At 47.5% G+C, this 25,112-nt stretch overlaps 1 protein-coding gene across 1 annotated transcript in view; it reads right to left on the bottom strand.

Moving 5' to 3' along the window:
* FAM91A1 (family with sequence similarity 91 member A1) overlaps positions 1-23,653 on the bottom strand; it is an 82,702-nt gene extending 59,049 nt beyond the window's left edge. The window contains exons 1-2 of the mRNA XM_063924399.1: positions 23,405-23,653; positions 21,505-21,589 (exon numbers count right to left, since the gene is read on the bottom strand). Of these exons, the coding sequence (XP_063780469.1) occupies positions 21,505-21,589; positions 23,405-23,476 (157 nt within the window). The 5' untranslated portion in view covers positions 23,477-23,653. The remainder of the gene's footprint in view (positions 1-21,504; positions 21,590-23,404) is intronic.
* Between the last annotated feature and the right edge of the window lie 1,459 nt (positions 23,654-25,112).

The raw sequence follows: 25,112 nt of genomic DNA, 5'->3' as shown, positions 1-25,112 counted from the left end.
ACCACAAACCCACTGACAAAAACACGCTACTTAGATACAACAGTCACCACCCGGTGGCGTTGAAAAAAAGGATTACCTAAATCACAATACATCCGGGCAGCTAGGATTACCAGCAACCCCTCTGCACTAAATAAAGCACTTTCAGATGTCACGGAACGTTTTGTATGTAGAGGTTACCAACGTAGGACACTACAAGCGCTGGAGCATCAGGTGGTCACTAGCAAAAGAGATGATCTCTTACAGTCGAGAGAAAAGAAGTCCAATCAAATCATACCATTCGTCTCCAAGTATAACACCACCAGTCCAGTGATACCCAGGGCGTTAACAGCCTTATGGCCTATCATCACCACAGACCAGAAACTTACGTCTCTACAGAACAAACGGCCTATGGCATGTTACACCAAGGGTAAAACCATCAGAGACTTTGTAGTACATGCCGACATCACAAATTTCAAAGCCTTGCCACCCAGCACATTTTTGACTAAGACCCCCGGATGCTACAAATGCCTGGGATGTGAAACATGCAAATATATGACCATTGGAGGATCATTCACATCCATACCACGGGTCGTATCTATTCCATCCGGCACGTTCTGACATGCACCACCACCCACATAGTGTATTTAATAACCTGCCCATGCAAATTACAATATGTGGGCAAGACAGTACGCACAGCGAGAGAACGCTTTGCTATGCACAGGTCTGCAGTGAAGGTGGCACTTAGTCAGAAAAAATCTGAACAACCCGTAGCGAGACACTACGCGGAGAGGGGACATTCCCTAAACGAACTGAATTTTCAAATCATTGATCACATTCCAAAAAATATCCGAGGCGGAGATAGAGCTGGTGCCCTATTGAAACTGGAAGCTCGTTGGCAATTTAATCTCAACACAACCAGACCGGCTGGCCTCAACGACATGATACAATGGAGTGTCTTTTGATGAACTTGTTGCACAATGGGCACACACATATAGTCCCACGATATAGAATGCATTATTCAGCATATAGGGTACATTGAAAACTATGCGAGAGGACTATTGCTTTGTGACGATCAACGTAATAATTTATACTGTTTATTTTAGTTAGTTGATATTGTATACTTAACATATAACATAATTGTTCACAAGGCGCAAAAACATACATCTTATTGACATGCACACATATCCAGACATGACCTTTCACACTTTTCCCCTGTGTTCTTCTCTCCATATCCCGTTTATTACAGTGAGACACATTCTCTGTTTTCAGTTACACTCTTGGCACATACACTCATAAGCACATCATCCAGCATATTGGACCATGTAAGTTTAGTGGTGCTCGATTTTATTATCACTCTATTACTTTGTTTATTTTTCCACGGTGTTTCTTTCCAGCTATACACCTCACACAGCAGGGGTTCAGTGATTCCGCTCAGGACGCGAACACACGGACGTCTCTGGTTGCCATGGCCACGATGAGAAGACGTCTACACTTCCGTTTACTGGAGGCAACCATGACAACGCCAGGGAGTAGCGCCGGGCAGCACGATCACATGATCCCAGGCGTCACATACACGTCACAGTAGCTGGACGCGAACAAGGTACTTTGCCTGCACGTAGCTTCCCGCCGACGGGCTTTTCACACACCATAAAGGTATGTTATTTTGTTTTACACTCACTTCTCGTTTGCTCACCTTGACAAAGGGGTGGTTGTCACCCCGAAACGTTGGTATTGCAACCTGTTATTTTGATGAATTAAAAGCACTTTATTGCACTTTCTGAACCAGTCTCCGAGTGCCGCTGTATGGGACAAAGCTGTTTTTCTATCATGGATTTCCAGATGGCACCGGAGCTATATTACTCAATAGGCGAGTGCCGATCCGCCTTTGAAATCTATATATATATATATATATATATATATATATATATATATTTATTAATTAATAGTCACAGGGCTCATCATCTAAATAAGCCTTACGGTTATATTTGCACTATTATTATCATTAGTAATTTCTTAGGTCACTTCTATTGCACTAGCACCTTTAGCATACTGGCAAGGGTTAAATATAATATATAATATATCTGTTTTGTTTGAGCTGTTACTATGAAAACTGTGCCTCTAACATGCATATGTACAACTACTTTGAAATTACCACTTGTTTCTATTATTCCATGTATGTAACCCGTTGCTATGGAAACCGATGTGCCTGGATCCTAGGAGTGTCTGCTTATCTACTTAAAGATGGCCGCCGCAGCCCTATTGAAAAGTATTCCAAGCATCCCACACAAAATGGACTCTGTCTGATGCAGCCTAAGCAGTCAGAACACCTCCCTCTGTCTAGGAGCAGCTCAGAACAGCCGCGGGCGCATGCGCAATGGGACTTGTGAAGCCGGGAGCCGCCGCGGGCGCATGCGCAGTCGCCGCCGGAAGTGGGGCGGAAGTGACGAGCGGAGTCCTCCGTCACCGGAAGTGTGGCGGAAGTGACTCCAAATTGCACTGTGGACGATTTTAAACGTTTTTTACTGCTGTAACCCACTCGTTTTTAGTACTATTAAGTATATCTGACCTGGTTCTTACTCCAGCTTTGATGTGAAATGAGCTTTGTTAACTTTTGTAACGTATAATGTATAATTACATCACATGATCTATTATGTCACAACCCTGGAACTAAGTGATATGGGTATAAATAGACATGCAGCTTCATTCTGTCCCTACCCCTTGAAGAAGTCTGCTGAGACGAAACGCGTTGGACCTGTACTGACCACCCACTGTTTTCAAGTTAAGTTTGAATTCCTATCCTTTGATTTTCTTGTATAGTTTTATATGAAAAAATGTTTCATGTATTTTAAAACCATTTTTGAAACTGTTTTTATTCTCGTATATATTAAAAACTTATTTTTATAATTTTATAACATCTTTTGGCTTTTTTAAAGCATATAAAAAAACATTGTTGTCAGCCACACTTGTCGCCGATACCCCTATCCCCCCATTTCTTATACTTTTTAACAATACTATACCAGTGTTGCATTTTTAGGGTTGGGCTGACACCATTTTATAAGGTTACGTGGGCTTTTAGCTTTTTATCGAAATTTTATAATTCGTTTACATAGTTTTACTGAGATTTTCACCTCACAAGTGGCACTGCACTATCTTTTTGCATATGTATGTATATTATATATATATATATATATATATATATATATATATATATATATATATATATATACATATATATACATATACATACATATATATATATATATATATATATATATATATATATATATATATACACACACATACATACATACACACACACACACACACACACACACATATACATATATATATATACATGCAAACGAAAGCAGAAACAAGGTGATCGGTTAATCTTTGTAACACAGTATGATCAGAAATCATCAAAGGTTGCCAAAACGATAAAAAAGCATTGGCCGATTGTCTCTACAGACTCTTCATTAACTACCTTTAACACCGGTAACCCGATGATGTTGTACCGTAGAGGAAGAAACCTCAAACAACTCTTGATGCACCCCAGCAGGTTGCCCACTGTGGGTGAGAATACGTGGCTGATGACCCAGAAGCCTGGGTGCATTAAATGTACAGGGTGTACGACATGTCGCTCAATGGTCCCTGGAACCACTTTCCCGCATCCTCAAACAGGAAGGCCTATCCGAATACGTTACAAGCTGCATTGCCGCATGGATCATGTGGTGTATCTTCTCACCTGTCCATGTGGGCTGTCGTATGTGGGGATGACGTCGTGCATGTTTCGAGAACGGATGGCCAACCACAGGATGACGATTAGACAAGCTCTGTCTACAGGATCAACCGATAAACCCGTCGCGCAACATTTTCTAACCGCTGGACATCAACTAGTTACTCTGCAATGTCGTATTATTGATTGGGTACCACCCCTGCCACGCGGTGGGGACAGGGGACTGATCCTCAAGAAGTTGGAGTCAAGATGGATCTACCGTTTGGGCACAATTTCACCCAACGGTTTAAACGAGAATAACCCTCTCAGTGTTTTTCTACGTTAAATCAAGTGTTTGAGATAGGGATCACTAAATTGTAAAAATATTTTCCTTGATTCTCCAAATCTAAGCATGTTTTGCCAACGCACTCATTTTTAATTTTAATTCAATATAAATCTACCTCACAAGACCCGCTCTGTGGGTCTGTTATAGGTTTTAATATTATATATAAGTAAGGTGTAGTGGTGTCTGTTATGCACGATGTGATATGCACATATTTTTTTGCGGACACATTTTCTGAAACATTATGTAAAACTTCCTCTAGCGGGTCTCCCAGTGACCTCAGCACAATCAATTTTATATGCAGTCATGATACCTTTAGGCTCTGTATGAGGCTAACAAACATCCAATAAGATTTAAATACTTTTTTTATATCTATACTTTTACCAGCAATTTGGATATTGATATAGAATAGTAGATGGATAATACAATGTGTGTATAGTTTGTTTATAACTATCCTGACAAATGATAATACGAGCCCAAATTGAGTGTTGCTATGACTACAAGTATCCTGTATGCATTCAACGTCCAGCGGCGCTGTATAGCCGCTTCTGGAAGTGACGCGGATGTAACAGGAAGTGCAGTGCGTTCCATATGGACTCAATGGAACGCACGGCGGTGCTTCCTGTGTGCTCTGTGGGCGGGCGCGGCCGCGACGAGCCGTACAGCTGACGCTGCCCGCAACTTACACAGGAAACCAAATGTGTTTATCTTTGGACACATTTGGAACGCACGCCGGCACATTTGGTAAGGGTATCAGCCCTTAATGTATTACCAGCTCTGTCTCTTGGTAAGTACCATCTATATGGGGGTCTTTTGGCTCTGTGTCTCTGGCAGTTGCACTCAGATGGTGAGGTATGGTTGTATTGCACCTCCCCTCTGTGAGTTGGAATAGCCTAATGAATCAATTAGCTTCACTGATTGCATGACCACTGGGATTGGTTGATTTGAATGTGCTGGGGGTACTTTAGGAGGCCCGTTAGGCATTGACCATTAGATACTGGTGTACATGAACGGATGCAACTTTTTGTACATGCTGCCTATGCTGTATTTTCCTGATGATGATCCTGATGGATCGAAACGTTGAAAGAACTCTCTTTGTGAAATTACCTTGATAAGTATTAATAAAATATTCAATGCTTTTTACGTGCAAAACTCTGGTGAGTGCCCCTTTATGCTGTCTTTCTATATGTTGACGTCTGGACTAACACTCTGGACCTCTTGGGAGTCACCCCAGTCGATGTTATACTCCTTTGTGTGAGTGCGACCACATTTGGATATATATATATATATATATATATATATATATATATATATATATATATATATATATATATACACACACACACACATACATATAGCCTTTCTGATATGCATCACATAATCATGCCAATTTTTTTAACCAGTCAGATATTAGTGGTGCCGACAGGGCCACCCACACACGACTGTGTCCCTACTATATTTTCCTTTGGGAAAAACATTCAGCCACCGACATGTTGACACACATGTACCAAGCCCCATCAGGAGTCGACGGTGGCGACAGGGTCACTCCCACAGCCGTTTGTGGGCAGATCACTCAGCCTCAGACATGCCAACAAACGTGTACCAAACACCCACCGACACACCGGGAATATAGGGGACAGACCCACAGTAAAGTCTGTCAGGGAGACACAGATGTAGTTTGCCAGCTCACAACCCAGCGCTCAATCCCGGTTCTGAAAACCTTTATATAATGTCTCAGACCTGTAGTGCTTTTATAACTAACTTATATTGCACCAACTCAACTGTGCCCCCCCCCCCCCCCCGTCCCCCCCGTTTTTCACTGTTATGTGAGGAAGGACCAGCGTCTCTACAACACTGTGGAGAGAAAATGACGCTGATGAGAGCTATGAAGGCTAAGCCACGCCCCCTTAATGGCACGCTTCAGCCCTGCTATTTTTCATTGTATTTATACTGGCGGGGGTCAGGATTTAGTGCCCAGGCACTCACACCACTTTTTTCCAGTCACATATGAGCATTTATATGCTGCCCAGGGCACCCCCCCTCCCCGCACCCTACAGTGCCTGTGTGTGTGGGAGCATGGCGCGCAGCGCGGCCGCTATGCGGTACCTCATAGCCTTCACTGAAGTCTTCTTTTCTTCTTCTACTCACCTGTCTTCTGACTTCTGGCTCTGCAAGGGGGGTGACGGCGGGCTCTGGGAATGAACCGCTAGGCGTGCCTAGTGTTCCAAACCCTCAGGAGCTAATGGTGTCCTGTAGCCAAAGAAGCAGAGCCTTTAAACTCACTAGAAGTAGGTCTGCTTCTCTCCCCTAAGTCCCACGAAGCAGGGAGACTGTTGCCAGCAGTACTCCCTGAAAATAAAAAACCTAACAAAGTCTTTTCATAGAAACTCAGTAGAGCTCCTCAGAGTGCATCCAGTCTCACTGGGCACAGATTCTAAACTGGAGTCTGGAGGAGGGGCATAGAGGGAGGAGCCAGTTCACACCATTTAAAAGTCTTAAAGTGCCCATGTCTCCTGCGGATCCCGTGTATACCCCATGGTTCTTAAAGTGACCCCAGCATCCTCTAGGACGTATGAGAAACACAATTTATAGGGGGTATAAACAATGCTTAGAGATTATATATATGTTCCAGTTACTTATGAATGTACAAGCACCAGGAGAATACAATCACGTTTATTAAAACTAAAACGACAGCTGGTTCCTAAGTCTTGGGACTCACTTGTAGAGTTCTCACCAGGCGCTTCCTAGCTCTCAGCCCTTGTACACACAATCATTATATTAAATCACTTAATGCACGTTCCCAATGTGGTTTAAGCTATAATGCAGACAGTGCAAGAGGTAAAGCATGTACATACAGTAGCTTTATACAGGCTGTCAGTGTACTCAGGCATGATCAGTTACTTCACACTTCCACCCCAAAGAAAAAGGATCACACACACTGTATGAAAGGTGATCCAATTATAACCACTTTGGCCAATGTGACTTATAGCAGCCTACCCAGTATATACTAACGCCTCCGTATAGCGCGGCCAACACGTACAATAACATTCTAAATACACTGAAAAAGCCCACGCAGGGAATGGAGTAGTACAGAAATTCATAGAGAAGAGATATATTTCATGGTCAAAACTATATGGAAATCCAAAGAGCTACAGATATTTCCTTGTTGAACATCTCATTCCTACACCATTGGCCTTAATACGGAATTGTCCCATCATTCGCAGCTCTAACAGCTTCCACTCTTCTGGGAAGACTTTCTGCTAGATATGGAACCATGGCCCGGGGCAGTCACATCCAACAGACACAAGAGCATTAGTGAGACTGGACGGTGACTAGGCCTGTCTCACAGGTGACGTGACAACTCATCCTAAAGGTGCTCCATGGGGTTACAGTGAGGTAAGTTCCTCTGCATCAAACGCTGTAATCCACTTTTCTTTTATGGGCCTAGCGTTGTGTGCAGGGGACACCGTCATGCTGAAACCGGAAACGCGGGATTCTTCAGAATATCACTGTATGCTGTGGGTTAAGATTCCCCTTAGGCAGGTCCAGTGCAAAAGATGAAATACATCCCCATAATACAAAATACATTTCTGACCTTTGTAAATGGGAAGGGGGGTTGGGGAGGAGTTGACCTAATACAGAAGTATAGTTGTTTTTTGGTTATGGTTTTTTTTTTAATGTAATTTCAATTTCCGGTCGCCATCTTACAGTTTTGTTTCTCTTCCTGCTGTTTATTTCCCCTACAGTTTGCTATTGCTGATGTTGCACTTTAAGCAACACAATCCTAGAAGGCTTAGGGTGCTAGCCAATGAGGCGCGATAACGCGGTCGCAGCTATCTCCCGAAAAATCAGCTTATCGAAGTCTGCACACTCCCATTTTTCGCACCTATCCTATTCCAAAATGGCGAAAAGGGGATTCACAATAGTTATAAATTATAGCTGGCAAAACGAGAGATAAGTATAGGAGAAAATGGGGAAATCTGCCTGTACCCCCAAAAAAGCCAAACTAATATAGGAAACAGTTATTATACAGAAATATAGGAAACAGTCTATTATAACCCTGTCACATTGCAAAAATAACCCAGTATGCCGGGGCGACACGGGTCAGTGTGCGATGTGAAAGGGGCCATGGAGAATTCCTGGGTCGCCTGATCCGGCAATTCAACCGTGTTATAAGAAGGGTTATTACCGGGTTAACCACTGGGTCAGTGGCAGCGTAAACGGGTTCCTTGGTCAATGCGACCCGCTCAACTACATAGGGAGGGGCAGCACAAATATGAGCTCATCTCCCAGCACCGCCTCCATTGCCGGCTCCGCCCCCTACTGCTATGGCAACCGACCCGGCATCGGTCGGGAAGCCTGCTATTAGGGTCCAATGCTGGATCCCTCCCCTGGGAAGGACCCGTTTCCAATTCCCGAGTGGGATCCGGCATTGGAGATGTGAAAGGGATATATGTGGGCAAAATAAAACTATTTTGGGTCATTAAATTGGGTCAAATAGCTGTTATATGCAACAATGATAGAAAGCTATTTTTTCTAGCAAAATAAGTGCACTCCTTAAATTTGGGGTACATAAAAATGGGTAGAAGTATATATTTGGGTAATTTTAAGGTACTTAAAAAAAAAAAATTGTGGAAATAGACCGATTACTCTCACCTGCAAGTGAAAAAACACTCATACAGCACCCCAATATACCTGCCCCATACCTCGTACCCCAATTTCCATCACATTGCATTTTTTTTTTTTTTACCCCAAAAATGACTGGTCATTATTGGCCAATTAAAATGAAAAACATCCAAGTGCATAATTAGTCAATCAGGGGGGTGTCCCAGGGGTTCTTAACCAAATCCCCATATTTTTACCTTAAAATAGTGATTTTGCACTACTTATCCCCTGTTACTTATCAGAGATGGTGAAGAGAAAAGTGTGATAAACCCTATGGAGACTTATCGCCGATAACTTATCACAGTTAATTGGATACAGTTATTGCTAATGCGATAATGTATTGCAAAACCGCGTTATCGCAGCTAATTGGATAGCCCCCTTTACACACGTGCAATACACCAGCCATAATCAGTCAGCTCTTTTGCATGTAGCCCAAGACAACATTTAGTAAAACCAAAGATTTATTTATTTTTTAAACAAAATAATTTTGAAGTTGCTTAGAGAACGCTGCCATATTTCTGTAGAAAGCTGTTCTACTTCTACATCCCTGAGCACAGACCATAAGCAATATACCCTGTCTTATCACAGGTGATCTATGCTGCAGACCTGCTTTTATTTGGTGTGCATTTAATGTGATTGATGTGGTTGGTTTTAGTCATGTCTTGAGTCTGCAGTGATAAGCAGCTTCTACCACCACACACACTGTACTCCCAAATACCCCGGCTGTGCCTCACAGTGAGACAGACAATTCCTTTCTGCACAAATATTCAATTTGAAAACAGCACACTGCAAAACGCAATGAGCACAGCAGTGCAGTCTGCCAGGAACAACAATAGAATTCCTGATCTGCAGGCAGGTGGTAGATGAAACAGAGTGTTACTAAGCGGTGTCCATTACATCCCAATGTAGCAAATTAATCTTTGACCCAGGACACCGAGACAGCGGTTATGTGCAATACACTGTAACCTTCAAAATAACTCCTATCCTACATATAGTAGCCATTTTCCCCGATGCCTCCCCTCCGGATGGGATCTGTAAGTAGGCATCCTGTATATCTAAACAAGCCATGGAATTCCCCAGCCATGGAATCACCCCCAGAGCCAAAATTATAGAACAGAGAGACTTTGGAACTTCAGCATTCAGAGGTATCTGTTGAGCAACTTCAGATTGAGCATAGGGCAGAAGATCCTTCTGGCTTCTGCACCAGAAACAGGTTGGCATAGAAACCGGTACCGGGGGGGGGAACTGGGATAACCCGGGATGCCAGAAGAGGGCGGATGGACTCCCATAGAGCTCCTGCTTTCCCTAGATCCACTGGAAGGCCTGTAGTAATTTTTTTCTGCTGGAGGATGTTCCCTGGTCAGAGCGCAACCCAGGGACAATACGTCTCTCATCCAGGCGTCCGAAGTGGTCGACATTCATGAGTCTGAGAAAAGCGGAAGGTGCCCTCCCACGATGAGGGATCCCAGGTGGAGGCACAGCTTATCTACTGGATTGGGAGGCGGTAGAACAGGCCTGCCTACTCATGGACTTGGAGTGCTTAGTGGAAGAGCCGTGAAATCTGGCAAAGGACTGACCCTTGGCATTGCCCTACGGACGAAAGGAGTGAAAATTAGAGGTTCACGACCTAGGTGCCGCAGAAGGAAAGAAAACAAGAATTTACTTACCGATAATTCTATTTCTTGTAGTCCGTAGTGGATGCTGGGAACTCCGTAAGGACCATGGGGAATAGCGGCTCCGCAGGAGACTGGGCACAAAAAGAAAGCTTTAGGACTACCTGGTGTGCACTGGCTCCTCCCCCTATGACCCTCCTCCAAGCCTCAGTTAGGATACTGTGCCCGGACGAGCGTACACAATAAGGAAGGATTTTTGAATCCCGGGTAAGACTCATACCAGCCACACCAATCACACTGTACAACTTGTGATACAAAACCCAGTTAACAGCATGATAACAGAGGAGCCTCTGAATAGATGGCTCACAACAAGAACCCGTTTGAACGTGTTTGCCCCAGACCAAGTAGCAGCTCGGCCAAGTTGTAAAGCCGAGACCCCTCGGGCAGCCGCCCAGGATGAGCCCACCTTCCATGTGGAGTGGGCTTTTACAGATTTTGGCTGTGGCAGGCCTGCCACAGAATGCGCAAGCTGAATTGTACTACAAATCCAGCGAGCAATAGTCTGCTTAGAAGCAGGAGCACCCAGCTTGTTGGGTGCGTACAGGATAAACAGCGAGTCAGATTTTCTGACTCCAGCCGTCCTGGAAATATATATTTTCAGGGCCCTGACAACGTCTAGCAACTTGGAGTCCTCCAAGTCCCTAGTAGCCGCAGGCATCACAATAGGCTGGTTCAGGTGAAACGCTGACACCACCTTAGGGAGAAACTGAGGACGAGTCCTCAATTCCGCCCCGTCCGAATGGAAAATCAGATAAGGGCTTTTTCAGGATAAAGCCGCCAATTCCGACACGCGCCTGGCCGAAGCCAGGGCCAACAGCATGACCACTTTCCACGTGAGATATTTTAACTCCACAGATTTAAGTGGTTCAAACCAATGTGATTTTAGGAACCGCAAAACTACATTGAGATCCCAAGGTGCCACTGGAGGCACAAAAGGAGGCTGTATATGCAGCACCCCCTTGACAAACGTCTGAACTTCAGGAACTGAGCCAGTTCTTACTGGAAGAAAATCGACAGGGCCGAAATCTGAACCTTAATGGATCCCAATTTGAGGCCCATAGACACTCTTGTTTGCAGGAAATGCAGGAATCGACCCAGTTGAAATTCCTCCGTCGGGGCCTTCCTGGCCTTGCACCACGCAACATATTTTTCGCCAAATGCGGTGATAATGCTTTGCGGTTACATCCTTTCTGGCTTTTATCAAAGTAGGGATGACTTCTTCTGGAATGCCTTTTTCCTTCAGGATCCGGCGTTCAACCGCCATGCCGTCAAACGCAGCCGCGGTAAGTCTTGGAACAGACAGGGTCCCTGCTGGAGCAGGTCCCTTCTTAGAGGTAGAGGCCACGGGTCCTCTGTGAGCATCTCTTGAAGTTCCGGGTACCAAGTCCTTCTTGGCCAATCCGGAGCCACGAGTATTGTTCTTACTCCTCTCCGTCTTATAATTCTCAGTACCTTGGGTATGAGCGGCAGAGGAGGGAACACAAACAGACTGGTACACCCACGGCGTTACCAGGGCGTCCACAGCTATCGCCTGAGGGTCCCTTGACCTGGCGCAATAACTTTTTAGTTTTTTGTTGAGGCGGGACGCCATCATGTCCACCTTTGGTTTTTCCCAACGGCTTACAATCATGTGGAAAACCTCCGGGTGAAGTCCCCACTCTCCCGGGTGGAGGTCGTGTCTGCTGAGGAAGTCTGCTTCCCAGTTGTCCACTCCCGGAATAAAACACTGCTGACAGTGCTATCACATGATTTTCCGCCCATCGGAGAATCCTTGCAGCTTCTGCCATTGCCCTCCTGCTTCTTGTGCCGCCCTGTCTGTTTACGTGGGCGACCGCCGTGATGTTGTCCGACTGGATCAACACCGGCTGGTCCTGAAGCAGAGGTCTCGCTTGGCTTAGGGCATTGTAAATGGCCCTTAGCTCCAGGATATTTATGTGAAGTGAGGTCTCCAGGTTTGACCACACTCCCTGGAAATTTCTTCCTGTGTGACTGCTCCCCAGCCTCGAAGGCTGGCATCCGTGGTCACCAGGACCCGGTCCTGAATGCCGAATCTGCGGCCCTCTAAAAGATGGGCACTCTGCAACCACCACAGAAGAGACACCCTTGTCCTTGGTGACAGGGTTATCCTCTGATGCATCTGAAGATGCGATCCGGACCATTTGTCCAGCAGGTCCCACTGGAAAGTTCTTGCGTGGAATCTGCCGAATGGAATTGCTTCGTAAGAAGTCACCATTTTTCCCAGGACCCTTGTGCATTGATGCACCGATACTTGACCTGGTTTTGGGAGGTTTCTGACTAGATCGGATAACTCCCTGGCTTTCTCCTCCGGGAGAAATACCTTTTTCTGGACTGTGTCCAGAATCATCCATAGGAACAGAAGACGTGTCGTCGGGATCAGCTGCGATTTTGGAATATTGAGAATCCAACCGTGCTGTCGTAACACTTCTTGAGATAGTGCTACCCCGACTACCAACTGTTCCCTGGATCTCGCCCTTATCAGGAGATCGTCCAAGTACGGGATAATTAAAACTCCCTTCCTTCGAAGGAGTAACATCATTTCGGCCATTACCTTGGTAAAGACCCGCGGTGCCGTGGACAATCCAAACGGCAGCGTTTGGAACTGATAGTGGCAGTTCTGTACCACAAAACTGAGTGAGAAGGGTAAATTGGGACATGCAGGTAAGCATCCTTGATATCCAGAGACACCATATAATCCCCTTCCTCCAGGCTCGAGATAACCGCTCTGAGTGACTCCATCTTGAATTTGAACTTCTTTATGTAAGTGTTCAATGACTTTAGATTTAAAATGGGTCTCACCGAGCCGTCCGGCTTCGGTACCACAAACATTTGTGGAATAATACCCCTTTCCTTGTTGCAGGAGGGGTACCTTGATTATCACCTGCTGGGAATACAGCTTGTGGATAGCTTCTAACACCGCCTCCCTGTCGGAAGGAGTCGTCGGTAAGGCAGACTTTAGGAAACGGCGAGGGGGAGACGTCTCGAATTCCAATTTGTACCCCTGAGATACTACCTGAAGGATCCAGGGATCTACTTGTGAGCGAGCCCACTGTGCGCTGAAATTCTTGAGACGGGCCCCCACCGCACCTGAGTCCGCCTGTAGAGCCCCAGCGTCATGCTGAGGACTTGGCGGAAGCGGGGGAGGACTTCTGTTCCTGGGAACTGGCTGTTTGCTGCAGCCTTTTTCCTCTCCCTCTGCCACGGGGCAGAAAAGAGGAGCCTTTTGCCCGCTTGCCCTTATGGGGCCTTTCATATGCCTTTTAGAATCGGCATCACCTGACCACTGCCGAGTCCATAACCCCCTTCTGGCGGAAATGGACATAGCACTTACTCGTGATGCCAGTCGGCAAATATCCCTCTGTGCATCACGCATGTATAAAAATGCATCTTTTAAATGCTCTACAGTCAGTAATATACTGTCCCTATCCAGGGTATCAGGGAGTCTGACCAAGCCACCCCAGCACTGCACATCCAGGCTGAGGCGATTGCTGGTCGCAGTATAACACCAGTGTGTGTGTATATACACTTCAGGATAGTCTCCTGCTTTCTGTCAGCAGAATCCTAAAGGGCGGCCGTATCCGGAGACGGTAGTGCCACCTGTTTGGACAAGCGTGTGAGCGCTTTATCTACCCTAGGGGGAGTTTCCCAACGTGCCCTATCCTCTGGCGGGAAAGGGTACATTGCCAATAACTTCCTAGGAATTATTTGTTTTTTATCAGGAGAAATCCACGCTTCATCACACACTTCATTTAATTCCTCAGATGCAGGAAAAACTACAGGTAGTTTTTTCTCACCAAACATAATACCCTTTTTAGTGGTACCTGTGGTATTATCAGAAATGTGTAAAACATTTTCCATTGCCTCAATCATGTAACGTGTGGCCCTACTGGAAGTTACATTTGTCTCCTCGTCGTCGACACTGGAATCAGTATCCGTGTCGACGTCTGTATCTGCCATCTGAGGTAGTGGGCGTTTTAGAGCCCCTGATGGCCTTTGAGACGCCTAGACAGGCACAAGTTGAGAAGCCGGCTGTCCCATGTCATTAAACTTCTTATGTAAAGAGTTGACACTTTCACTTCCATAAGCCCATCCACTCAGGTGTCGACCCCCTAGGGGGTGACATCTCCACTACAGGCAATTGCTCCGCCTCCACATCATTTTCCTCTTCATACATGTCGACACAGCCGTACCGACACAGCACACACACCGGGAATGCTCTGATAGAGGACAGGACCCCACTAGCCCTTTGGGGAGACAGAGGGAGAGTATGCCAGCACACACCAGAGCGCTATATATACACAGGGATATCACTATATAGAGTGTTTTCCCTTATAGCTGCTGTTATCTGTAATACTGCGCCTAATTAGTGCCCCCCCTCTCTTTGTTACCCTTTTCTGTAGTGCAGGACTGCAGGGGAGAGTCAGGGAGACGTCCTTCCAGCGGAGCTGTGAGGGAAAATGGCGCCAGTGTGCTGAGAGAGATAGCTCCGCCCCCTTTTCGGCTGACTTTTCTCCCGCTTTTTTGTAAAATCTGGCAGGGGTTAATGTACATCCATATAGCCCTGGGGGTTATATGTGATGTATTTTTGCCAGCCAAGGTGTTAATATTGCTGCTCAGGGCGCCCCCCCCCCAGCGCCCTGCACCCATCAGTGACCGGAGTGTGAGGTGTGCATGAGGAGCAATGGCGCACAGCTGCAGTGCTGTGCGCTACCTTGATGAAGACTGAGGTCTTCTGCCGACGATTTTCCGGACCTCTTCTTGCTTCTGGCTCTGTAAGGGGGCCGGCGGCGCGGCTCTGGGACCGGACTCCGAGGCTGGGCCTGTGTTCGATCCCTCTGGAGCTAATGGTGTCCAGTAGCCTAAGAAGCCCAAGCTGGCTGCAAGCAGGCAGGTTCGCTTCTTCTCCCCTTAGTCCCTCGATGCAGTGAGCCTGTTGCCAGCAGGTCTCACTGAAAATAAAAAACCTAAAACTAACTTTTTTCTAAGAAGCTCAGGAGAGCCTCCTAGATTGCACCCTGCTCGGTCGGGCACAAAAATCTAACTGAGGCTTGGAGGAGGGTCATAGGGGGAGGAGCCAGTGCACACCAGGTAGTCCTAAAGCTTTCTTTTTGTGCCCAGTCTCCTTTGGAGCCGCTATTCCCCATGGTCCTTACGGAGTTCCCAGCATCCACTAGGACGTCAGAGAAAGCTGTTTTGGATGGCGCTACCATAGCCACAATCTTGTCGAACTCTAGATTGAACAGAACTTCTCCAAAGAAGGGGAAAGCCCTGAAAGTCTTCTTGGAGTACTCAACAGCACGCCAAGTACGAAGCCAGAAGACTCTTCTGGCAGCGACTGCTGATGCAGACACCTTCGAAGAAAGTACAGCTGAGTCGATGGCAGCCTCTCTGAGATAACTGCCAGCTTCCCTGGTGTGGTCAACAACAGATAACAACTCTGTTCTTGGAGTACCAGGTCTTAGCCAACCAAGTGAATGAAAGGGCCAGACGTACAATTGCCCCGCATTTGAAAAATAAAATTGCCTTAAGGAAATTTTCCAGCTTCCTATATGTGGGATCCTTAAGGGAGGCAGTGTTTTGGATAGGAAGAGTAGTGGACATAAAAGAGCAACGTGTGCATCCACCAGTGGAGGGGACTCCAATTAAGCTCTGTACACAGCTGTGAGAGCATAAACAGAAATAAGTTTAGATACTAAAACACACTTGCTGGGTGGGTCCACGCTTCCGCATGGTCCTCCTCCTACTGAGCAGAGGAAGAAAACTCAACTGCCGTCTTCTTCTGACGTTTAGAGAGAAAAATATCTGACTTAAGAGGTCTGGCCAGAATGGTTAATCAAGAGAATGATTAAAGTTTACACATCCACCCGAGGTTGGGAATACCCCAGAACAGAGAAGGTCTCCACGTCAGAAGTGAGAGAAACATTATCCTCCTGGTCCGTGGAAATATCTGACTCCAAGTCATAACCAGAACATAGGGGCATAGAGATGTGTGTATAGATGGGTGATCCCCGTCCGGACGTGTGATGGAGTGCAACAGACACCTGTGCAAGACCTTGCACTGACAAAGTCTGAACCCATGGCGGTTCTGCTGGTGACACCATTTCCAAGCGTTGGCAGTGCAGTGTGATTGGCACCAATCTGGGTTATTTTGGTGGAAATGGGGTCTGTCCCGATTTGGAACAGTGTTAAAAATTAAATTAGAAAGCGCTCACCAAGTACACACATTTTTCTTGTATGTAAAGGTAAATACGAAAGTGATCAGTATAAACACCTGTGTATTTCCTCCATACAATAATAAGTAATCCGGCTAGCCAGTGCACCACAGGAGCATACCACCACAGCCAACAGGTCACTTGGAGAACAAACAAAAGAGGAAAGATTAACGCGTTTCTGACCTCACTGGTCCTTCATCATAAGCGTGATATTAGCGATCCCTATCCCCCTCTTTTAATACACTACCCAGTAGGATGACAGCTGTTACCCATCACCACTAATCTGAGTGTTGCGTACAATGTGCATACGCCGAGGAAACGGAAACCAGTATGGCCGTTTTGTGTTCCAGCGTACCAGGAAGTGGTTCTGTTACCGGAAGTCCCATAGAAAACCATTGTATGCGTTCCACAGTGCATTCCAGTTGTATTCAACACTCTAGTATCCATTCCAAACAAGTGCTTTGATGTAGAAATCGGAGGAATAGCGCTCATACGAGTTGTTTTCAGTCCCACATTTTGGTCCTCACACAATGCCCATGATTTATTGGGCAATGCGAGACCCAAAAATAAAACAAATGTATATCTCAATTAAAAAACAAATGAAAACAAGTTCAAATATGACATAAGCTGGGACCTGTGAAGCGCTTAACACACATACTGTCCTGGTCTGGAGCCTGAGGAGAGAACGTCAGTACAGTTCTTGCAGGATCAAAACACAGTAGCAAAGACAATTTAAGCTCCTCACCTTCAGATTCATCACTGGCTCCTCCTCATACATCTCTGACCGCGTCACGAGATGCACTACACAGCCTTCAAAGACACCCGAACCATCACACCATATGTGCTTGTTGAACATCTTGTTCCAAAACCATGGGCTATATTATACGTATATTGGTCGACAAGATCTTGCTAGTCAGCATCCCATTCAGTGGAAAGGGGTCTGGACAAATCAGTCGAGTTCTTCAGCAAACCATTTCTTGATGTACCTTGCTTTGTGTACAGGGGCCTTGGGGCTGAAACAGGAAAGACCATTTCCCAAACTGCTGTGCTTGATTTTAAGCACCTGTTAACAGTGGATCTGGAGTCAATGGACGATCACACAGTTCAGATTGGGACATCTTCATACTTTTGGACACTGAGTGTATACTCCCTCTTGTCCTCTTCCGTCTGCTTCTGACCTAGACTTCTTGCATTCTCCAGTAACAAACACTCACTACCGTCTCAATAGGTTTCTCCCGTGCTGCTCACAGACTTACTCAGCACCCAACCCTGCCTGACCAGACTCTCCCCAGGGAATCTCCCAATCCTGTCACAAAGCCCACCTCTTCACTATAGCATGTGTTACCCCCACTTGCCGGTCAATATGAGCTTGACAATGTGTAAAATGAGGAGGATATTTAACAGAAAGAAAAGTACTGTAGCATTATGACTAAGGCCATAGGTCAGCGAGCTTAATGTCACAGTAACCCATGTTTGATTACAGAGAACTTAAGGGTCTATTCATGAAGCAGTGAAAAGTGTGGAGAAGTGAGCCATGGCAACCAATCAGCATTGAAGTAACATTTATAATTTGCATACTATAAAATTATACAGAGCAGCTGATTGGTTGCCATGGGTAACTTCTCCACTGGCTCACTTCTCCGCTCTTTTCACTGCTTCATGAATAGACCCCTTAATGCCGAAGCAAAAACAGACTGACGGTGTTAACCGTTGGGTTTAATGAAAACAAAACACAAACACCGCTAGGATGCCACGGTCGGAATACTGTCCACTGGGAAGTGACTGTAAGGTTACCATCCTCAACCCAGATGAACATGGCATCGGTCTTCTGAATACGGCTCATCAACATGGGAATTAAGACTACAGATTTGAGAAGGTGAAACCGTTTTAAGAGTCTGGAGGCCAAATAAGCATTAGCAGGAGATTAACGGCACCCGCAGTGATTGTGGATATAAACAATGTTTAAACAGTCCACCTGGATAGGTGTATTCTGTGAATGGAGAACTCGGTATGTTCAGCATTGTAAAAGTAAATATTGTTTGCCCTTGACCATGTTGATTTAGAGTTAAGTAAACATCAGATTTGATTTTCAACACAATTCTCAAAACATACAAAGAAACCGCGCACCTTCACATTAATGTGTGCAGTAGCTAATAGTAGCTAATACAGCCATTAGGGAGAGGAAACAATCCCATACACACAGCAGCACTAAGTAGCGCAGAATCAAATAAGCACATTCAGATGTAAACATGGCCCTGTTACAGGAGGCGAGAAGGCTGCAGCCGTTCTTTAGCTTTCCATTGCCAAACACAGCGCAACACTCAGTTTATGTAAAGCGTATTCTTCATCTGCACACAGGAATGTGTCTCCCTGTTTAGGATATCGATTCATGGCCCAAGCAAATGTAAAAGCTAAATCCATTTCACTAATGCACTTTCACATGGAGAGATTACACTATTGGGAACCAGCCAAGGTGCTATAATACCTATAATGCCCCTTACGCAGGGAACAGAGCCTGCACATGGGAGCCTGAGTAAGGTCAGTAATTGGCGTAACACTGTCCTGACGGATGAGCAGTAGGCCCAAGCAGCAGAGACTACCTGAAAGATGGCGCTAGTGGCGTAATTACATATGGTCTTCGCATAAATTTTTTTTTTAAAAATCTATAAAAAAAAAAAAAAAAAAAACTTTTTTCACGTTGTCATTATGGTTGGTTCTAAATCGGAGTGGGAGAAGGGACCTTCTGACGTCACTAGGGAAGGAGACACGCTACTAGGGGGAGGAGACACGCTACTAGGGGGAGGAGCTGCGACCGAACAGGGTACCCAAAAAATACGCTCGCGCCGCTCGCCACCTGATTACTAAAGGTAATAGTTGGTGGCGTGGATAGTACAGGAACTATCCCGCTGGCCTAGCTCCTCCCCCTGACGTAAAAGGTCCCTTAGGCTACTTGAATGTAGCATCAACCTTGTCATTATGGGGTATTGTGTGTAGAATTTTGAGGGAAAAAAACTAATTTATAGCATTTTGGAATAAGGCAGTGACATCACAAAATGTGGAAAAAGTAAAGAGCTGTGAATACTTTCCGGATGCACTGTATCTGGGGCCAAGTGATTAAAAAAGTTCTCCCAAATGCAACCAATCCTCTAAAACCTATACACCATAGGTCTGCAAACTCGGTCCTCATTACCCCACACAGTGCATGTTTTGCAGGTAACCCAGGAGGTGCACAAGTGTATTAATTACTCACAGACACATTTTAAAAGGTCCACAGGTGGAGCTAATTATTTCACTTGTGATTCTGTGAGGAGACCTGCAAAACATGCACTGTGTGGGGGGTAATGAGGACTGAGTTTGCAGACCTATGCTATACACTGACCGGTACAAAAAAAAACCCGTACATAAGAATAAATACATGAAATAGGGATTACAAGGGAGGAGATTAGGGGGATAGACTTAAAATTAAAAAAAAAAAAAATTAAAAAAAAAATAGATAAGTACATACATCATTAGTGTTCACTCTAGAATCCGGGCAGGGCAGGGTGCCGGACCTAGAGGGGCACAGCGCGCGCCGAAAAGGGGAGTGACCACGCAAAATAGGGGGCAGGGTCATAGCGTGTAATAAAAGTGGGCGGTTCAGCCCACAGACGTAAAAAAAGGGGGCGTGGGCGGCAGGCGGCGTCACTGTTGGGGGCGTGCCCAGCACCTACGGAGGTGCTGGGCTTCCCCCAAGCTCTCTTTCAGCGTGAATGGATGTCGCGCGCATGCGCACGGCATCTTTACGCGCTGGGAGGGCAGGAAGCGGGCGGCTGTTTTAGCAGGGCACCGCAGAAAGGGCAGGGGCCTGATTTGCCTTTAAAAAAAATAAAAAACAATTGGGCAGGCTGCGGCGCACTGATAAAACAGCCAAGCGTGAACACTACGTCATGCTAGCATCAAAAACCCTTGACTAGAATAATTCCCAAAGCAATAACAAACAGCGGATATAGTTGCTACTTCAGGTTGCTTCGCAAAGAGCGTTCCAGCCAGATATTTTATGATTGCTCAGCGGGCGCAATGCTCCGCTTCCAAGGTGAAGACGGCGCGTTGTGTACATGACGTCACAAGCAGCCGCTGCGATCACAAAAATGGTGGCAGGCCTCCTACGGGTGCAGATAGCCTGCGCCGGCAGGAGGATTCCCTATTTTTAGAGATCATGCTCATATTGCGGGGGCGGCAGTTAGAATGCTGGGCGGCCCTTGCCCTGCGATGGGCAGCCCCCAGCGTGCAATCCTTACTGAATCAGGTCCATAATACGTAAAGCTAAAGGGACCCTGAGCACGGATGGTCTTCTGTTTGCCGGCGGCCGGGCTCCCGACGACCAGCATACCGGCGCCGGAATCCCAACTGCCGGCATACAGACATCTTTTCTCCCTCTTGGGGGTCCACGACCCCCCTGAAGGGAGAATAGATAGTTTGGCGTGCGTAGCACGCCACCGTGTCCGCAGCGCTGCGAGCCCGCAAGGGGCTCATTTGCGCTCGCCCAGCTGTCGGTATGCCGGCGGTCGGGATTCCGGCATCGGTATGCTGGTCGCCGAGAGCCCGACCGCCAGCATACCCTACTACACCCCTGAGCACACCACCTTCGTGACGGTCGCTGCTCCCAGCTAGGTTCTAGGCTAGTGATATAGGAGAAATGACTGCACAATAAGTAGGTTGTGTTATTAGAATATAATGTATCCGCTACTACATTGCACAGCATTGTGGTAAGTGAAGGGATCCCGGAGCATGCACTGTTGTATTTAAGTTCCTGTTTATTGTGTAAAACCGACAGAAAGAAAAAAAACCAAGTACTCTGCAAAGGTTTAAAATGAGCATGTTGGCATTCTACAAACAAAGTGCAGAGACTGTGCTCCTTACCTAAATTACTGCGGTACCTCAGCTGGTTCCGGATACTGTACAGTATAACGTGCTTCTCATATTCCTTTTGGGAGTTTCCCAGACTCTAAAGAAAGGAGAAGAAAAAAACAATTAAGAGGAAAATGTGACTCGTGGCCATATTTATGTCAGAAAGTGCAGAAAATAGTGCTGAAAATACTCAGAGACCCCCCAGAGTGCCTAGGCACACAGTTTGAGAACCACTGGATTATCCTATACGTCCCTTTAAACCCAGTTCTGAGGCCAAGGGGGGGGGGGGGGGGGGTAGAGCCAGTTGGGTGTCCAAAGTGTGTGTGTGTGGGCGGGAGTACCCAGGTGTACAGACAAGGGGAGGGGGGACCCAGGGGTGCAGCCAAAGGGGGGCAACTCAGGTTCGCAGCCAAGGTGAGGGGGGATCCAGGGGGGGCGGAAACGGGGTGGAAGGGGCAGGTGTGCTGACAAAAGAGGGGGGGGGGGGGGGGAGTTTTTGGTGTGCGGCCAAGGGGGACCAGGTGTGCCTTTATGGGACCCAGGTTCAGGTGAGCGATGACCAGCTGCTACAATGGGAGGGGGGACCCAGGTATATGGCCAAAGGGAGGAAAAGGGGGGGGAACCCTGGCGCGCAGACCAGGAGAAGGGGGAGGACCCTGGCGCGCGGACCAGGGGAAGAGGGGAATGGGGGGGGAACCCTGGCGCGCGGACCAGGGGAAGGGGGGGGGCCTGAACCCTGGCGCGCAAACCAGGGAAGAGGGGAGTGGGGGTGAACCCTGGTGCGCGGACGAGGGGGGGGGGGGGAACCCTGGCGCGCGGACCAGGGGAGGGGGAGGTGGGAAACCCTGGCGCGCGGACCAGGGGAGGGGGGGGCGGGAAACCACGGTGCGCGCACCAGGGGAGGGGGGGGCGGGAAACCACTGGTTCGCGGACCAGGGGAGGGGCGGGAAACCACTGTTTCGCGGACCAGGGGAGGGGCGAGAACCCTGGCGCGCGGACCAGGGGAGGGAGGGGGGGGCGGGAACCCTGGCGCGCGGACCAGGGGAGGGAACCCTGGCGCGCGGACCAGGGGAGGGAACCCTGGCGCGCGGACCAGGGGAGGGAACCCTGGCGCGCGGACCAGGGGAGGGAACCCTGGCGCGCGGACCAGGGGAGGGAACCCTGGCGCGCGGACCAGGGGAGGGAACCCTGGCGCGCGGACCAGGGGAGGGAACCCTGGCGCGCGGACCAGGGGAGGGAACCCTGGCGCGCGGACCAGGGGAGGGAACCCTGGCGCGCGGACCAGGGGAGGGAACCCTGGCGCGCGGACCAGGGGAGGGAACCCTGGCGCGCGGACCAGGGGAGGGAACCCTGGCGCGCGGACCAGGGGAGGGAGGGGGGAGGGAACCCTGGCGCGCGGACCAGGGGAGGGAGGGGGGGGGGGGAACTCTGGCGCACGGACCAGGGGAGGGAGGGGGGGGGGGGAACTCTGGCGCACGGACCAGGGGAGGGAGGGGGGGGGGGGAACTCTGGCGCACGGACCAGGGGAGGGAGGGGGGGGGGGAACTCTGGCGCACGGACCAGGGGAGGGAGGGAGTGTGTTGGCAAAGGGGAGTGGGGGATCAACAAAGGTGTGCAGCCAAGGGAAGGGGGGGGGACCAGCTGCATACCTCCCAACATGACCCTCTCCAGGAGGGACACAATGCTCTGCTCCTAGACTTCCCTCTTAAATTATGATTGCCATCACCTGTGCTGAAACACCTTTCTTATCCATTCATCTGTACAACACAGGTGCAGACAATTATAAATGAAGAGAAAAGTGCAGGAGCAGAGTATTGTGTGCCTCTTGGAGAGGGTCATGCTGGGAGGTATGCAGGTGTGCCGTCATGTGGCCCAAGTGGGGGAGCTCAGGTGAGCGATGACGGGCTGCTACCTGTCTGACGTTGGCCGGTAGCTTGGCCCATGGATAGTTCTGGCGGATGTGGAACTCCACGTCTATGTTCATGGTGCCGGCACACCCCGCTCAGTGTCTGACACCCGGCCTGCGCATCCCGTGTTACCGCCGCATCTCCCCAGGCTGTCAGCGGCCGCTTCTCTGCGCTCCCAGTAACTTGCTGGCTGCAGCGCTCTAGGTGGGAAGTTACTTCCTCGTTGGAGAATGGGCATCATCCTACGTCACTTCCTGTAGGGCGGAGCCGGCGATCTGGCCTCACACAGTGGTAGAGGTCGCTAGAGATCCAACCATCTCTGTCACAGTGTGTCTGTCTAGGCCAAGAGGCGGCCATGTTCCCGTAGATCACTTTGTGGCTTTCTTTATGCAGCTTAAACGCCCTAAAAAGTGGCCTGGCATGTTTTACATGGGATACAAAAAATGTGCAGTAGTATTGGCGCTGAGTCCGTAAGATGTACCCTTATATTACTAAGGGAATATATAAATGAGATCTAGTTGATGTATGAAGTACAGTACATTTTATTGAACATACATACACAACATAGAATGAAGTTTAAAAAATTAAAAATGCAAACTTAATGGACACGATAAAGTACATATATGTGCAACTGGAGCTGGGAGACAGTGACTTGGTTAAAGTGCTGGTGCAGTAAGCAGATGGTAAGTCTCTCACCCTTTGGTGGCCCTGCGGTGGGCTAGCTTAAGGAAGCAATGCTGGTCCGGCGCTGATGTAGCCCGGCACCACCGCACAGGGCAAAAATCAGCTTCTTGGTCCTTTGCCAGGTGTTCACCGTTCCCAGGTCCAGTGTTCAATCCAGTGTAACAACGCGTTTCGGTCATTTATTTTAGACCTTTTTCAAGTTTGTGGATTGAATTTGAGGGCTTATGGGGATGATTTATACCCCTAACCATTAGTCTATCACTCCTAACACCTGTAGTTTTACCGGAGCGCCGTATCGCCCCGGCTTGTTCCGCCGGAAATGACGTCTCCTGCGTTTCACCGTCAACCGGAAATGCTCTTGTTTGCGTTCCAATGGTGAAGACCGGAAGTGATGTCTTTTGCGTTCCACCGCCGGTCAGGAAGTATCCCGGTTTACGTTCAAATACAATAAAGATCTCCTGCGCACCGCTGATATATCTGTGTTTTCTCTATCAAATTTGAATCACTCCTGGGTGCGTTCACTGCCTCTGAGAGTGGGTGGTTAGATTCCCTGGTTGTTATCAGGTTGCCTATGGTGAATCCCCGTCGGCCATCTTTTTTGAGGGTAGCACAGTACGGCATATTCATGTGATTCCCATAATGCTTGAATTTTCCTTAGATATATTCAGTGGAGGACCAACTCTGACCAATCTTGGTGGTACTTTGTATTCCCACTAGTCCATCCCTTTTACCCGAGTTGGTCACTCATTTTGAATGTTGTAGCAGCAGATGAATATAATAGGCAAGAGAAAATAAAAGAGAAAAATTACAACCAGATAAAAAATACTATCAGATAAAATACAATAAGATAAAAACTCAATCTAAAAACCACTTCAATTCAAAATCAACATTATGACCGTTTGGTTTAAGAGAATTTAAATTAAAAATCCAACGCATCTCATTTTGAGCTAGAATTGTTTCAAGGTTTTTGTTTTTCCAACTTGCTTTAACTTGCTGAATCCCTAGGTATCTTATGATATGTCCCTCACA

Source organism: Pseudophryne corroboree, chromosome 5 (assembly GCF_028390025.1).
Source record: "Pseudophryne corroboree isolate aPseCor3 chromosome 5, aPseCor3.hap2, whole genome shotgun sequence".
NCBI lineage: Eukaryota > Metazoa > Chordata > Amphibia > Anura > Myobatrachidae > Pseudophryne > Pseudophryne corroboree.
Note: the sequence above shows the minus strand (reverse complement) of the source record. Positions and strands in the feature narration are given on the sequence as shown.